Here is a 16,431-nt window from a genome sequence, read left to right as displayed (position 1 = left end):
TTAGAGCCAGGTTAGTTTGCCTGAATATATTTGGTAAAACCACTATAAGAGTCAAATTTTATCCCCAACATCAGGGGTCGTAAACCGGTATTTGCTTCATACAAAAATACCGGTATTATTACGTTCTTTTTCGTTCTTTGGTATATTATTTCATTTTTAAAGGAACAACCTAATACAAAGTCGTTACCTAAATACATGATTTAGTCCTACGTAAAGAGCATAAAATAATTATAAATATTGCGCTATATCGGGGTTTTTAAAAAATACCGGTTCCGAGCCCTGCCCCACATATTAAATAAATAAATAATATAGGACAGTTTTACACAAATTGACTAAGCGGGATTCGAACCCGGGACCATCGGGGTCATAGGCAGGGTCATAGGCCAGACCGGTCAGATATTAACAAATATTACGTAAAAATCGGGGGTTAACCTGAATATGAGATGTATAAGGTAAGTTGAAACCTCTTCAGCTATGATAGGACAAGGTAATGGTACCTAGCAGATACGCTCGTATTCATAGCTTAGGTGAAGGTGAGAGTTGCAACACTAGCAACATGCACAATATTATGATATTTCCGATACAAAAGGAAATATTATGTGAATCTGGTAGAGCCGCTCGTATTCATAATAGCAGAGTAAGGGTCAGTTGCACCAAACTGTTCGTATCGTTAAAGAGTTCGCTAAATTTTTATGTATGGAAAGTTTCATAGTAAAGCGCCGGGGCGCGCCGGCTGACGTTGATCAGTCTGTCAAATGTGGTTGGTGCAACTGGCCCTAAGTGTTGGTTGGTCTGCTGGTGTGTGTATCAGGTAGAGATGCAACGGATAGTTGTTTGGCCGGATACCGGATATTCGGCCGGCGGAATTATACCTACAATTCTGTTTTTCAGGTGCGCATTGTGCAGGTTTTGACCTGTTTCGTAGTGATCTTTCTCGCGGACTCATTTCTAGGTTCGAATTGTTTGAAATTAGTGCGCGTACATGTGAGTGGAATTTTTAAATACGAGTACGATTATGACCGTAACTGTTTCTGAAATCCAATTTGTTTACTCCAAAATCAAACAAAGTTACTGTCCGGTATCCGGCCGGATAGTAGGGCACTAACGAGTATCCGGCCAAATAGTAGGGCACTATCCGGTATCCGGCCGGATATTCAAATAATGGCCGGATACCGGATAGTAACCGAATATCTGGTGCATCTCTAGTATCAGGACAGGGCGAGGTATCGGGTAGGGTCGCCGGTGTGACACCGCATATGTCTCAGCTTGCACACTTCTGTCAGCTGTGTGATGAACTGACGGACGGGTTGTATGATAGGACAGTACCTGGTAGGGTCGCTCTCCGGTGTGACACCGCACGTGTCGCCTCAGCTTGGACAACTCGACGGACGCGTAGTCGCACTCGGTGCACTTGTGTGGCTTTTCGTGCGTGTGGCGGTAACGGACGTGCCGTACTAGCTCGCCTGTACAACATATCAACAATGAAGTAATAAAAGCCTAAAGATAACTGATAAAACTGGACCAGTGCGAGTCGGACTCGCCCACCGAGGGTCCCGTACTTTTTAGTATTTGTTGTTATAGCGGCAACAGAAATACATCACCTGTGAAAACTTCAACTGTCTATCACGGTTCATGAGATACAGCCTGGTGGCAGACAGACAGGCGGACAGTGGAGTCTTAGTAATAGGGTCCCGTTTTTACCCTTTGGGTACGGAACCATAAAAACTGCATATGAAAATGAGCGAACATGGTGTTCACAATAACGCGCCCTCTATCGCCTTGACTATAGGAAGCGTGTTCAGATATTTATTAGCGCCTTGGCCGCTTTGGTATATCTGATGGTGACTGTATCAAGGATATAAAGCAACGAAAACAACGTCAGCGAATCAGCAAATAAAATAATCCATGTAAAATGTTACAGACCCGAGGTGGTGAAGGGACTGTTGCAGTACTTGCAGACATGCGGTTTGACCCCGTTGTGCATGTTGACGTGGTTCTGCAGCGAGGCCATGGTCTTGAAGCCCCGCTCGCACACCTTGCACTTGTAGGGCCGGTCTTCCGAGTGGGTCTTCATGTGTCGGAGGAGAAGGTAGCTGGAAGATACCTTATTATTAGCAGAGAAATACAAAAAAGTTACCTTTTAACCTTTTCAACGCCACGCGTTGGCGCATGGCGCTCGTGAAATTTTGTGGGTACTGTAGATTTTACTGGTAAATTCAGCTTTCTTTTTTCCAAAACGGCGGGGATTTTTTTTAAAATTTGTGAGGTCAAAAGTATTTAATTCGCATCGGCATCTCCTTGAGTTCGAGTCATCTTCCTGTCTCCTCAAAGATGAACACTTATTAGACGTGTACAACTTTGTATCACTATTTATTGTGTTAGTGTTATATTATATAGTATGTACTAGCTTTTGCCCGCGACTCCGTCTGCGTGGAATTAGTGACAGCAGCTAAAGTAAGTATAGCATCTGGATAAAGTCTAATGGCATTCATTCAATTTGAGCATATGCTTAATTGCTTACATCAATTAACAGATTCATAAATTATCTCAATTACACCCTCCGTTTAACCTTCTTTAGGTGTGATTCAGACATAAAAACTAACCTATGTCCTTCCCCGGGACTCAAACTATATATCTATGCCAAATCTCAACTAAATCGGTTCAGTGGTTTAAGCGTGAAGAGGTAACACACCAAATCTCAACTAAATCGGTTCAGCGGTTTAAGCGTGAAGAGGTAACACACAGACAGACAAGCAGACGGGTGTGTAATGCTTAATATAATCATAAAAAAACTATCATACATTTGTTATAACGCCACTTGATATATTATTGTATGTTATAATGTAATTTTTATTATACGTTGTCTTTGTTATATTGTGGTTTCATCTAAACTGCCATTGATATAATGCCTAATGTAATATAATTTTCAAATAGTATATATACATATTTTATAATTACATTTGTTATATTATATTTTTGTATAACGTAATACTTCATACAATTTTATCAAGTTTAAATACATATATTGTATAACATTTTTTGTCATATTTCATTTACTGATAACTGATAACGTAAAGTTTTACATACTTTTTATAACTAGTACGCGGTCTGCGTACTAGTTATACTGCTTTTGCTAGCTATTTTATTCTAGGGAGGTCGCAGTTCTAACCTAACCTAACCAATTTTTTCACGGTTTTCGTTCTGTGGGGGCCGCAGTTCAAACCTAACCTAAACCACTTTTTTTCGTAGAGTATTTTATTCTACGGAGGGGCAAAGTTCTAACCTAACCCTCCTTTTGTTAGGTAGTTATTCGTTTATGCGGAGTCGCAGTTCCAACCTAACCTAACCCATTTATGTCATGCAACTATTATGCCACATAAATAATTGTGATATCACTTGTTATAAAAATAATATGCTTTAGAGTATGTAATAATTATGGCAATGTATATTAGACGAAGTGTAAATATACCTTATGACCATTATACCAATAATAACATTATGTATACCGTTAATTAGGTATTACGGTAGTATGCCATTTATTACGTTATTCAAAATAACGATATATCAAACTATAATATATGAAAAGTAATTATAACAAATGTAATGCACCCCAAGCAGACATACTTCCGCATTTATAATATCAATACTAATATTCAGGCACAGACAAAACATGCTCCAGACTTAGCATAGTCGCGCTACCCCCTCTGCCACGCATACGGTAATTTTACTCCATGTTCGAGTCAAAAGTGTCTTTGTGTGACGTCCGTGTATTTGAACGGACCAATCACGGCACGGGATTTCGCTCACCTCCTCCCGCGCACCCCCGCATTTTTGGCATCATCGGTTGTATGAAATAATTGCTCTAAACTCGGCCTAGCTAGAGGATTCCTAGTGTATGTATTCAGGTAACTCACCGGCGGTGGCTGGTGTAGTTGCAGAAGGTGCAGGTGAACTTTGAGCGCATGTTGCGCCGCTTGGGCGTCTTCTTGCGTTTGGCGCCCCCCTCTTCCTCCTCCTCCTCCTCCTCCTCGGCGCCCTCCTCCTCGAAATTGTACACGTCGTCGTTGCCCTTGTCCTCCTCATCCTCCTGTTAACATTGGTTATTATTGGTTATTGTTTAATCTTCTCGAGGCAGAGGCGTAGGGTTGGAGCCGGTATAGCTTTATTTGACGTTCATAAGCGCATTGTAATATGCCTACTTGAATAAACTATTTTTTATCTTTATCTTTATAAACTGTTAACTTTTATGTTAAGAATAGAATAGTGCATTTATTCGTGGCAGAAATAAAAGAAAACAACACGTAACACAACATATAAGCCACGAAATGGTCCCGACTCAGCATGGTGCCTAGCCTGGCTGGGCTAGCGCTGGTCTACCGCCGGGGCCATGATCTTGTGCAGCACGAAGTGTAATACAATATATAAAACAAATAATAAAAGACACTACATTATTATGTCAATGCCTGATCAAAGAAATAGGTTAACATACGTGCCGTTACATGAACTTGTCAAAAATATGGAATGAAATTAAGTTTACTATTAGACTATTACTAAAAATTGTTATACCAAGAAAGTATGGTTCGTGAAACTTCTACTGGCTCTAATTTCTATATGTATATTACAATTTCTAGCAATGAAGACTAGCAAAAGATTTAAATAACGAATATGGGTAACACATTACACACCTGATCAATCTTGATGTCCACATTGAGTACCGGCTTGGTTTCTTCTTGTACCACCAACACATAGCTGACCTCCCCGGACCCTGTCTCCGAAGGCACCAGCGTCACCGTCTGGTACCCCTCCTCCATCAGGTTGTTCTCGTCTTCGGCTATACCCTCCTGCGTATTGGGCTGTATTTTAATTGACGTATACTGTTGAGTTTATATATATATGGTAATGTGCCAATAGTGCCAGAATATGAAGTAATGACCATATTTAGTGACAATTATTGGTGATAGTGATTATTCATAATACTACAGTCTAGACATGTGTCGTTCACGAGTGAGTGATTTAAATGAACTATATATTTTGATTGAACTCACTCACTCCTGAACTCACTGATGATTTGACTCGCTCAGTCTCAGTCTCTCAGTCAGCTCAGTCTTAATACCTTAATTTGGTTCTAAATTACGCTAATTTAGAACCAAATGAAGGTATTAAGACGATTTCCAGCTTGCTATCATCCTGGCATCGCCACTATCAGACGAGGCCAGGATGACGCTACCTATGTTGGTAGATTAGATAAATGTCATGTCACTCCTCAGCGCGTCATTTGGTTACACTTACATCATTATCATCCGGGGTGGGTAGAGACATGATGGACTGGTTCTCCCCCTGCTGGTAGTAGTAGCGGCCCTGCTCGTCCACGAAGTAAGTGACGCCATTGCTTGGCACCTCGTCTGTGTCACCACCGTCGCCGTTCACTGAAAAATATAAATGAGTTGGGATTTTATATACTGTTTGTTGCATCTGGCATTTTTGGGAAATATAAAATTAACTTTTTATCAAAAGATTTTCAACAGCCGACTTATACTCGAGACATTCTAACAAGCTCAAACACTACTAAGTTGCATTGTCTTATCACAGAGAGAACTCTGTGATAAGACAACGTGGACAGGGGAGGTGGTCATATTCCTACCACCTCCATTGTCCTTCATCAGCTCAGTTCTATATGGTATGTTATGGTATGGCAGTATGGTAACATAATATTGGATGGTCTTCCAACTTACATAATATGTATAAGTTTCAGCTCAATCAAAGTAATTTTAATTTTGCTTGCTAAATTTGACCCAAGCAAACAGGGTAAGCTAAATAAATGTGACAACAATATATGTAGAATGAGCAGTTAAACTTGTTTTTTTTTTTCAGATGTACCTACCTATCCATGTCCACACAAAAATATGCCTATCGCAAAATGCATATTAAGTAATTGGTGGTAACACAGAGATTTTTTTTCTCAGCCGTTTGTTACCAGTGGTAACATATCCTCCTAACCCACCCAACATACAAAAACATCCATCTGAATTTGAAATGTATAGTGAAGGAAATTTGGTTAAATTTATTTTGTTTTGAAATCGAACCATCGCCAGTAACTGGCGAATTAACCCTAAACTAAAAATGAATTCTATTCACCTATAAATAAAATTCATTTTAGTATAAGGTGGCCAGTTATTGAAACCTTATACTAAAATGGATTCTGTTTATAGGTGAATAGAATTCATTTTTAGTTTAGGGCGGCCAGTTACTAAAAGTGTCCAGTTCCTGGCGAATTACCCTAATGCAACTCTGTTCCAATTGAAAATAGTATGCATTACATTGAAGTAATTAGTAGTAATATCTGGGAGACCTACTATGGGTACTTGGGTATTGCCGTGGGCCTTACGAGGATAAGACAAAAATTCCACAGTTTAGTTGTGCGAGGAAGGAAGTTTAGTTCTAGGTTGGTGGTAACAGTTGGGAATAACCCTTTAAATGGTTACTCAATTTTAAATATAAGTGTTTGTTAAAACAGGCAAATAGGTTTGTTTGATTGTTCGTTGATTTAGCATTAGAAAAAAGATAAACAATTTTGACGTGTGTTTTTATTGAAAAACACTTTTAAAAAATAAGTCACGGCAAATATGTAACAATTATGAATCATATAGGTGCCATTATTGACATTATTTTGCTTTCATAAGTAATACCTAGTTACTGATTTTTAAAAAGAGTTTTTCAATTAAAAGACACGCTAAGATCGCGTAGTCTTTTTCTAATGCTAAAAAAAACGAACTATAGTTCTACGGGGGTTATACTATCTACTTACAGTCCAAGACAGGAGTCTCGGTGGTGGCATTGTAGTTGTTCAGATAGGACTGGATCAGCTTCCCGTCCGCAATAGCCTTCTTATCTGGCGGCGGCATTTTGCTGTGGACGAGTAAATCCTTTTATTTAAACATTCACGATTATTACACATTAAGTAGTATTGACGAGAACGGGACTTGTATATTGCATAATTACTTAAGTTTTAAAATTACCTCTGATATCAGAGTCCTTTCCAAGACCATAGGGACAAGAGAAACCAAAGCCGTCTTTGAAACGTCAGAGGTAATTAAATTATACACAACTAAATCCCGTTTTCGTAAATATTAAAGTTAAACCTTTTCTAAAGCTACGTTTTAAGCAATACTTAGAACCCTCTCTGAACTCTAATGATCCTCAGACCACTGGAGGTCCCAGGAAGAACTTGAAGTTGGCGAATTAAAAAATACGACAATTCCTCGATTTGAACGATCCACTTTATCCTCTCATATACTGCTCAGACCGTCACAACTTGTAGGTTAATTTTTACTAGTAATGATACCTGGGGTGGCAAGTTGCATGCTACACCTTTAACCACAATAAGCCCATTCCTTAATTTTTGTAGATATTGTCAATTTTTACGAGTACAAGCACACAACAGTGAATACTGTCACCGTAGTGACAATTTGTAGTACAGTCAACGGTAAAAATATGGGTGTACAAATCATCTCAAAAATATGTCCCATAACTCTTATGTCAGTGAATTAAGAACTATGGGACATATTTTTGAGTAAGTTGTCTACACCCATATTTTTACCGTTGACTGTACATTGCTGGTGCAAGAAGGAATTTTTGATGCTAAGTACTGTTATTACTTATCAAACCATAAAGCAGTCAGCATGGTAAAATAGGCTTGAATTACAAACATATAAGCCAGCCATTTAGTAAGTGTGCTCTGCGGACTTTGAGAGAAAAAAAAATCAAAAACCAGCTTCTTTCTCTGATTTACGGTTCAATGGTGATTAAAGAAAATTTTTAATTTGAGGCTCCGTGAAATATGTCGCTTTCCTAAAGGGTTCCCTCACCAAAAAAGTTTGAGAACAGCTGATACGTCACTTACGACTTACGTGGCTTACGAGCCACTGATCAGATGGATCAGAATATTGTTTAATCGGCTGAAAGCTGATGCGTGTATATCACTGCACTTGTTTACCTGCTTGTATATCTTTGGCTTGTTGGTTGAATATATGTTTTCTTGTACCCATAGTAATATTTAATTGACACCAGTGTGACCAGTGCTGTTTATATAGTAAGAAAGATTAGTAAAGCTATATTTTGTCAACCAATACCATACTAAACAGTGAAAATAACTGTTTGTAAGTGTTCACATTGAATCTTATTTAAATCATCAAGTCCTCATGATGATAGTAAATAGCAAATAATATATATATTATTATAGTAAATAATACAGACCAAAGTCTACAAGGGTGGAGAAGTTTGGACAGCTAAAACTCAAAAATGTTCGTATTCCTAGAGATAAGACCTAGCTAGATCAATGTGTCGCCCCTGAAAACGCCCATATAGCAAATTTCAATCAAAATCGTTAGAGCCATTTCTGATATCCCCGAAATACAAGAATTGTTTGTTTAAACATATTAAGAGAATAGGGGTCATCCATTAATTACGTCACACGAATTTCTAGGTTTTTTTACCCATCCCCCCCTCCTTGTCACACTTGGTCACATTTGGCAATCCCCTCCCCCCTGGTGTGACGTCACATTTCTTCAACGAAATCGCCAAATATTTATTTAATATTTTATCAAAATATTTTTGACAAAAGAAATATTAGTAATTTTATAACCCAAAACTGATTAAGAAATAAAATTAAACGAATAAAAACGATTATCGTTTCTTAAATTTAAAACCTTGTTATTTAAATGATAATTAGAGTATAAAATAATTTAAATACATTTTCGGTTACTGATGAAGTTAAAGTGACGTCACAAAGTTTATGACTCCCCCCTCCCCCTTGTCACCACATGTCACATTTTCTTGACCCCTCCCTCCCCCTAAACGTGTGATGTAATTAATGGATGACCCCATATAGTACTTTTTATAGTATTGGTCTTTTGAGCCTGAATTTTAAGAACTCAACTTGTTTTTACAAGACAGCGCTAAAAATCTTCTTAGTTCCTAGTCCAGCTTTTCTTGATTCTTTTTTAAGCATTACAGTACAATCTCACTAATCTGGCAATATAGCTGACACAAAAGAACCGGATTACTGGAAAATTCAGATTACTGTAAGTTAGAGCAAATCAGCATATTATTGCACATTGCCTTTCACATATGCTCACTCTGTGTGGACCCAGCTATTGATGTGTTTTTTTGTATGTTGTAGAAATACATTTTACTAAAATACTAAATTCAAAGACAATTCTACATCCTATCTAGAACATAGCCATTTATAAAGAGATGATGGGCGAAAATGTTAGCGCACATAGTATGTAAATTAGGACATAGAATGATCATTTGTATCCCAATTTTAATGCTAGATTACTGGGTATACCGGACCATAAAAGTGCCGGATTATCAAGATTGCACTCAAAAGGACTTGAGCCTCAGACTAATAAATAACTCCAATCTCACTCTAGATCTTGCTTAAAAACTCCCATCAAAAATGTTGTAGGTTTTATCTAAATACTTACTAGTAGCAGTATAGAAAATGGTGTTACTGACTTATTGACATTATTGTAGTGTACCTAACCCATTAATTTTATTTGTAATAAAATGAGGTCTCTGAAAACGACTCAAGTAAAGCCTCAGGTTTCTAAAAAAAAACTTAGTTAAGTCTTAAAGCAGAGAACTCGGAGGACGTAAGTCTTTTAACCAACACTAGCTTTTTATGCTTAGATATTTCTTAGATAGTCTATGAGGTTACTGCATCATCTCATTGTTTATCTTTGTTATTATTACAACTATTACAAGTCTAGGACTACTATACTTAGTGTCTACTCCAGAAACTAAAAGCTTGGTGGTTTCTACTGCTTTAAAACTATATATTTCCTCATCTCAGTGACCTAAAGAGCAACTCCCAGTTCATATTAATAATAAATCAATCAATAACCGGCGTACTTGACCGACTCGTGAGATATGCGTACAACAGGGAAAAATACCGTCCACAAACGATCATACGTACTTTTAATAAATAACGAACACGGAATTGTTAATAAACCAAATTTGAGTCCATCACACTGCAGTTTAATGAGTATTTTTCAACACAAACACTTTGCACAACGAATAAAACGGTTCACTCGTCATATAACTAAATAAATGGCGTTAGGATGTCCGCCATCTTATGAAGGGATTCCTCCAAATAACCGAACACGCGTTGCTCATAACGAAAGAAAAAAAATAATAATTAACTTCTATTGTATTATCATATCATTGAATAATGACAAATTAGCGCCACTAAGTGAAAACTACCTAGCAAAAGGCATCACAGAGAGCGCTGTCGTCAGGTCGCCTATATGCCAAATGATGTTACGAAAATGTAGCAAATTTCGACAGAATGTTCACTTGATTGACCAACTTATCAGTCTTTACACCGTCTAACCGCTTAGGAATCCTGAAAAGTGCATCTTAATTAACAAAATTAGGTAAATTCACATTAATATACCTGGATCCCGTAAATGGGAAAACTATAACTTCTAATTTTTCCCAACGAGGGCGTCTCGGTCTTCAACTCGATCAATTCTTGCGATTGTGACGCTGACGCGAAATGGCGGACGCAGCGTGAACTACGGTACAATAGTACAAAATGATGCAGTGTTGCCAGTGATTAATATTCGTCAATGTCAAATGGTCTATGGTGACACAAACAAGATGGCGTTATGAACGCATCCGAAAATCCGAAAGTTAGGCCATTATTACCAGTAAAAAAAAACATAAAAAACTAAATGCACTTCGTACAATTTACATGGATTTTATCGTTTTATTTATATCTGTGAAACTTTCCAGAGAGAAAGAGGGGCAAACAGCAAACAGACAACCCACGTACGTTAAAATACACGTTTAATTAATATTTTATTAAGGTCTGCAATAGAATTAACTGTTAGCCTGTCTTTCTAACAAGCAACAAAAGCTCTTTTTTAGAAAGAGACACAGACTATGTAATCTATTCCCTGATAGGCCCCTTTAGGCCCCATTCGCACGACAGCTTAAAAAGCGTTGCGTTAAAACCCGACGTTGGCGCTTTTTTACCGTTTCCAATATTTGTGTTCATATGAACGCTTAAAAATCACTTGTGAGTCGTAATGCCACGTACGCATCTCAGCAAAGCCATACTTTATTTGCTATTACGACGTATTATTTGAATATAGCTTGAATATTTCAGGAATTTGTAAGCATAAGTTGACATTTTTAAGGTGAAACTAATAATAATCTTGACGATTGACACCAAAAATTGACACTTGACAGCCAACTGACAGCAGCGCCGGCGCTTTTTTAACGCTTGTGAGAACAGATACACGGAGTTCCGTATGCTCTATTCAATTTGACGCCAACGCTCAACGCCGAAAATCGAACAGTGCTCGATAAAAAAGCGCCGCGCTTAAAAACCGCCTTCGTGTGAATACATACATGGTTATCCATTGGTGTCATTCAAACGCTTTTTTAACGCGCGTTGAAAAAGCTGCCGTGCGAACGGGGCCTTACAGGGTACCGCAGCGCAGGCACATTGTATGTAAAGCCCGCTCCACACTCGGAGCGGAGCGGACTTGAAGCGGTATCAAGCGGTATCCAGAGGGGATGATCAAATCAACCGATTTGATCATAAATGAAATTGGCATCACTCTCCAATTTAATCACCAATTTTAGATTTATGGTGATAATAGAGACCTCTAAATTGAAAAAATGCTTCAGAACGAAAATACTGGCTTCACAAATTGGTATTCTTCCGTCGGCACCTCATTTTATCGGTAATATCGGTCATTATCGGCGGTTGAATTCGGCGAGCTAAGTTGCCGTTTGCGTCCGCACGTCCCGATTCCATAGGGCAATTTAATCAGATTGGCGAAAAATTGACCAGTCTGGATACGCCTTAAGACGCCCGACCTTATAGTAGTAACACACTATCGCTTTCTCGCTCTTACTTATGGGTGCGTCGCACAATGACCTCGGTGCGGTGCGATAGTCTGTTACTACTATTACAGCGTAAGAGTGGTAACACACTATCGCACCGCACCGCGACCTTGGTGCGTCGCACCCATAAGTGAGAGCAAGACACAGATATTTCTTCCTCGCTCTCACTTATGGGTGCGACGCATCAACGTCGCGGTGCGGTGTCAGGCCTCCGTCACACGCTCAAGGCCACGCGCTATATGCCTACCGCTCGGCGTATCGTCGACGATACAACCGACAGAGGGCCGCCGAACGCCCGCCTCAGCGGCCGCACCGCATTACACCGCGCGTTTCCCGCGCTTATGCTTCGAAATGCCGAAACCACGTAATTATTGTGCAGTAGATGGGTGAAAAAGTCAAAAAAACAAAGGAAAAAGCCTATAATAAAAATTCATCTTTTTATGGCGGGCTAAAGGTCCCACCTGAAAGTTTAATAATTATATTGAAGGGTTAGAAAAAGTATTTTTAAATAATTTTGACGACGTAATAATTAATCGGCCTGGTAGCACCGTATTACAACTTTTATTAAAAACCTCGGAGTAATTAACAATGGAGCCGCCATTAACAGGCGTTCCCCTCTGTCGAAAATAGGCGGCCAATGGTCAACCACATGTCAACCATATGTATGGACTGACGTTTATCTGACATGACGTACCTATACATTTGATGTGCCCCTCCCCCGCAAAAAACGGCAGACTATTTTGTACCGAAAATTTTAGACATGGCGTCTCCGTTGGTTATATCCTCTAAGTTAAAAACCGTTGCTTTGCTCCTGAATATTTATTAAAATTATTTACGCGATTTAGGATATTTTCAACTACTTATAAAATTTTAATAACAGAGAATTCCGAGAAGTGAAAAAATTATAAATCATTATATTAAAACTAAAACACATGTGATTCGCAACATTCGTTTTATTACAATAATCATCATAGGTAGGGTAGCTACAACCCTAGCGCATTCTTACGATGACGCGTTGGCACGTGACTCGAACGGCGGGCAACACAGTCTCGACTCTTTGTGCGCGTAATTATGGTACATTTCTTCTTGTCCTGAGCAGCAGGTATTATTATTAAGGTTCTGTAGGCTATTATAGCGTAGGTATTTGTGCTTTTGTTTGGGAATGAGGTATCTGTTACGTAGTAACTATTTATTAATCTGTGGCGGTGTAATAGTGTGTTACCAATTTTACGCTGTAAGGTCGGGCGTCCTAAGGCGTAAGGACAGTCCATGAAAAGTCTGCAGCGGATTTGTAGGCCACACAGTGCACGTGTTATTTTAAACGTCAAACTTCCATGAAATTATGACGCATAAATGACACTTGCACTGCGTGGGCTATCAAGTCCGCTGCATACTTTTGTTGGTCCGACTCTATCCAGACTAGTCAATTTTTCACCAATCTAATTAAATTGCCGATCGAATCAGGACGTGCTGACTTGGTGCTGACGCAAACGCCAATTTGGCTCGCCGAATTCAACTATAATAGTGGTAATACACTATCGCAACGCACCAAGGTCATTATGCGACGCACCGATAAGTAAGAGCGAGAAAGAGATATCGCGTTACGGCCTTAATAGTGGTAACATACTGTTACACCACACCGCGACCTTGATGCGTCGCACCCATAAGTGAAAGCGAGGAAGAGATATCTGTTTCTCGCTTCGAGCAACACCGGCTTCCGACACGTCGCCGATTTCTCGCTCTCACTTATGGGTGCGACGCACCAAGGTCGCGATGCGGTACGATAGTGTGTTATCACTTTAAAAGGCGTCGTAGGAATAGGAAGGTCGTAGGCGTCAGGAGTATAGCGCGTTATTTGACAGAGTCCACACTGGTCCACACACGAAGCTATATTTTGCTAACTTGTTACCTTAAGATGTTTATAGCTCGGTAAGATATTAGGATGTATTATTTAGGTATACTTCGTCTCTCTCACAATGTAGACAGAGTGTGATATATATTTTGGTATCGCTGTCGTCTAATATAAAATATAACTATACTTTAAGGTATATTTCGGTATCTTACGGTATATTAATATATAATATATTATCGCTCCGACTGTGACGGGCTTAAGGATGACTCACGCTAGACCGGGCCGTGCCCAGGTCGAGGCGTCCGACATGTCATTTTATATGACGGCTGATCGGTGATCAACTGATCACTGATCACGTGGTGCTTGCCATAGAAAACGAAGCGCCAGAAGCTCCGGCCCGGCCCCGGCCACGGCCCGGTCTAGTGTGAGTCATTCTTTAAGTGTAATCAAAGAGAATTTGAAATAGAGGCGGATTGTCAAAGTAAATTATGTAGCCACAGTAACTGCCATCTTTCGACAGGAAATTAAAATACTGTTAGAACGCGATTTGATTTTGCTCCAAGGCTCCGTCGCACAGGCGCGTTTTGCGGGCGGCGCGTGAGCGGGGCGCGCCGCTTTTACATATAAAACGCTCACGCCGAGCTCACGCCCCGCCCGGAAAACGCGCCTGTGTGACGGAACCTTTATTCTTTCACATGTGTCTGTTTCTTTTATATGTGTTAATTTGTTAAATTTTTAAATTAACGCCATCTACTCAACACTATGCCAAAGGTATGGTCACAGAATAAATAATAGTACTACCGTACAGAAAGGAAACTTCCTACAAAACCGAAGTTTGACAGCGGTTCAGGGTCGAATCATGCTATCCCTTTCTAATATATGGCACTATCCCTTTCGGCTATTTAGGGTTGTCAAAATTCAAGTGATTATCTTATCTGTGGTCGTGCACGCAGAAGGAAGTCAAGTGGTGCCAACCCTAATAATTGCTCGGAGCAATGCTGAGCCGAGCGGAGCCGAGTTTGACCGATCTCAGGAGTTTCGCACCCCTGGTATGGTGCAATCTTTTCGAGCGACGGCGCCATAACCTTTGGCCTACTGTCGAGTAGATGACGTTAATTTAAATATTAACTAATTCATTCTGTATGACGATGAAGCCTGCGCTGTGGATCTGAAGGTACCTATGCTGTTATTATTATGTTTTTTTGGGTCAATAAATTGTTTTATTTGTTTAATTAATTCATATAAGTGAAAGAATAAGGATCAAAGTCAAATGGCGTTCTAACGGTTTTAATCTTCTATCGAAAGATGGCAGTAAATGTAGGTACTGTGGCTACATAATTTACCATGATCATGGAGAAATATAGTAAGAATAGTGCTCACTCTATACATCAGTTTTGTAACCAAAACGACTATTATTTTCGCAATCGACATCTAGCATCAAAATGTTGAGCTTGAGGGGCCCACTAATTAACAGTCCGCCGGCCGGTATCGGCCTGTCAGTTGTTCGGATTTGTCAAAATTTTGTTCTAACTGACAGGCCGATACCGTCCGGCGGACTGTTAATCAGTGGGCAAAGGGGTGAGACTTTTCGGTCGTCGGAACATCTATTGTCAAGTAGCAGTACTGATAATTCCGCTACTCGATGCTAGTTCTCGACTACGAAAATAATAGTCGTTTTGGTACTAACTAAAACTGATGTATGGAGTGAGCATATGCCATGACAGTAATCTCTATATCTACACTCTATTCTCTTTGGAGTAATATAATGAGCTCTTAGCAAGAATATTCTGCATCGGCTGCATATCGCTAAAAACTATCGGAATACTTTTGATAAAAAAAAAACACCAACATATATTTTAAAGTTTAATAAAATAATATAACATGTTGAAACATTATTATTTAACATCGCATCGTTGTTATACGTAGTTCCAATTAAGTTTCTAATAAGTAATTTGGCACAACCTTTATAATTACAAAAACAATATAAGTAATTAAGTACTCGATAACACTAAAGACAAATGAATATAGAAGTAACACTAACAGTACTAGAGTTAGACCAAGATAAGTCTGCAGCGATTTTGACAGCCCACGTTGTGCGTGTTTTTTATACGTCATAATTACATAGAAGTTTGACATTTAAAATGGCACTGCGTGGGCTATCAAAATCGCTGCAGACTTCTCTTGGTCTAACTCTAACAAATGAAAATAGGAAGATGAAATTCAAAAGTTTAACGTTTATTAGGTATCTAGAATAATTCAACTCAAATGACACATGTTGCGGGACGATTGTTAAGCCACACCAATGATGGACACGCACCCAGCCGCTGCCAATAAGGTGGTGGTCCTGGTGCTCGACGCGGTTCCAGTACATGTCATCTTGAAACTTAAGTCATTGTCAATAGAGGTGACAGCAGGGTGTCATCTATTGGGCATTAGCATGTCGAGCACTAGTAGTTAGTACCACCACTTTACAATAGAAGTTAAGCTCCGACTTTATAGTTAATACATTCTGTTCTGTAATAACATGAAAATAGTAGAAGTTTTCCATACAAAACTTATACTAACGAACTGTAACAATTTTTTTAATATTAAGTGTAACTATTTTTAGCAACAAATACTAGTACCACACATACTATGTGCATGTGGAGTTAATTGATCAT

General features: G+C 39.1%; 1 protein-coding gene across 2 annotated transcripts in view; it reads right to left on the bottom strand.

Moving 5' to 3' along the window:
- LOC134804057 (transcriptional repressor CTCF-like) overlaps window positions 1-10,680 on the bottom strand; it is a 30,930-nt gene extending 20,250 nt beyond the window's left edge. For both annotated transcript variants that reach the window (XM_063776948.1, XM_063776949.1), the window contains exons 1-7: window positions 10,457-10,680; window positions 6,806-6,906; window positions 5,290-5,426; window positions 4,686-4,841; window positions 3,915-4,087; window positions 1,924-2,093; window positions 1,327-1,463 (exon numbers count right to left, since the gene is read on the bottom strand). In XM_063776948.1, coding sequence (XP_063633018.1) covers window positions 1,327-1,463; window positions 1,924-2,093; window positions 3,915-4,087; window positions 4,686-4,841; window positions 5,290-5,426; window positions 6,806-6,902 — 870 coding nt within the window. In that variant the 5' untranslated portion in view covers window positions 6,903-6,906; window positions 10,457-10,680. The remainder of the gene's footprint in view (window positions 1-1,326; window positions 1,464-1,923; window positions 2,094-3,914; window positions 4,088-4,685; window positions 4,842-5,289; window positions 5,427-6,805; window positions 6,907-10,456) is intronic.
- Window positions 10,681-16,431: the final 5,751 nt, after the last annotated feature.

Source organism: Cydia splendana, chromosome Z (genome assembly GCF_910591565.1).
Source record: "Cydia splendana chromosome Z, ilCydSple1.2, whole genome shotgun sequence".
Classification (NCBI taxonomy): Eukaryota; Metazoa; Arthropoda; class Insecta; order Lepidoptera; family Tortricidae; genus Cydia; species Cydia splendana.
The sequence above is the reverse complement of the archived record's forward strand: the minus strand, read 5'-3'. Positions and strand labels throughout refer to the sequence as shown.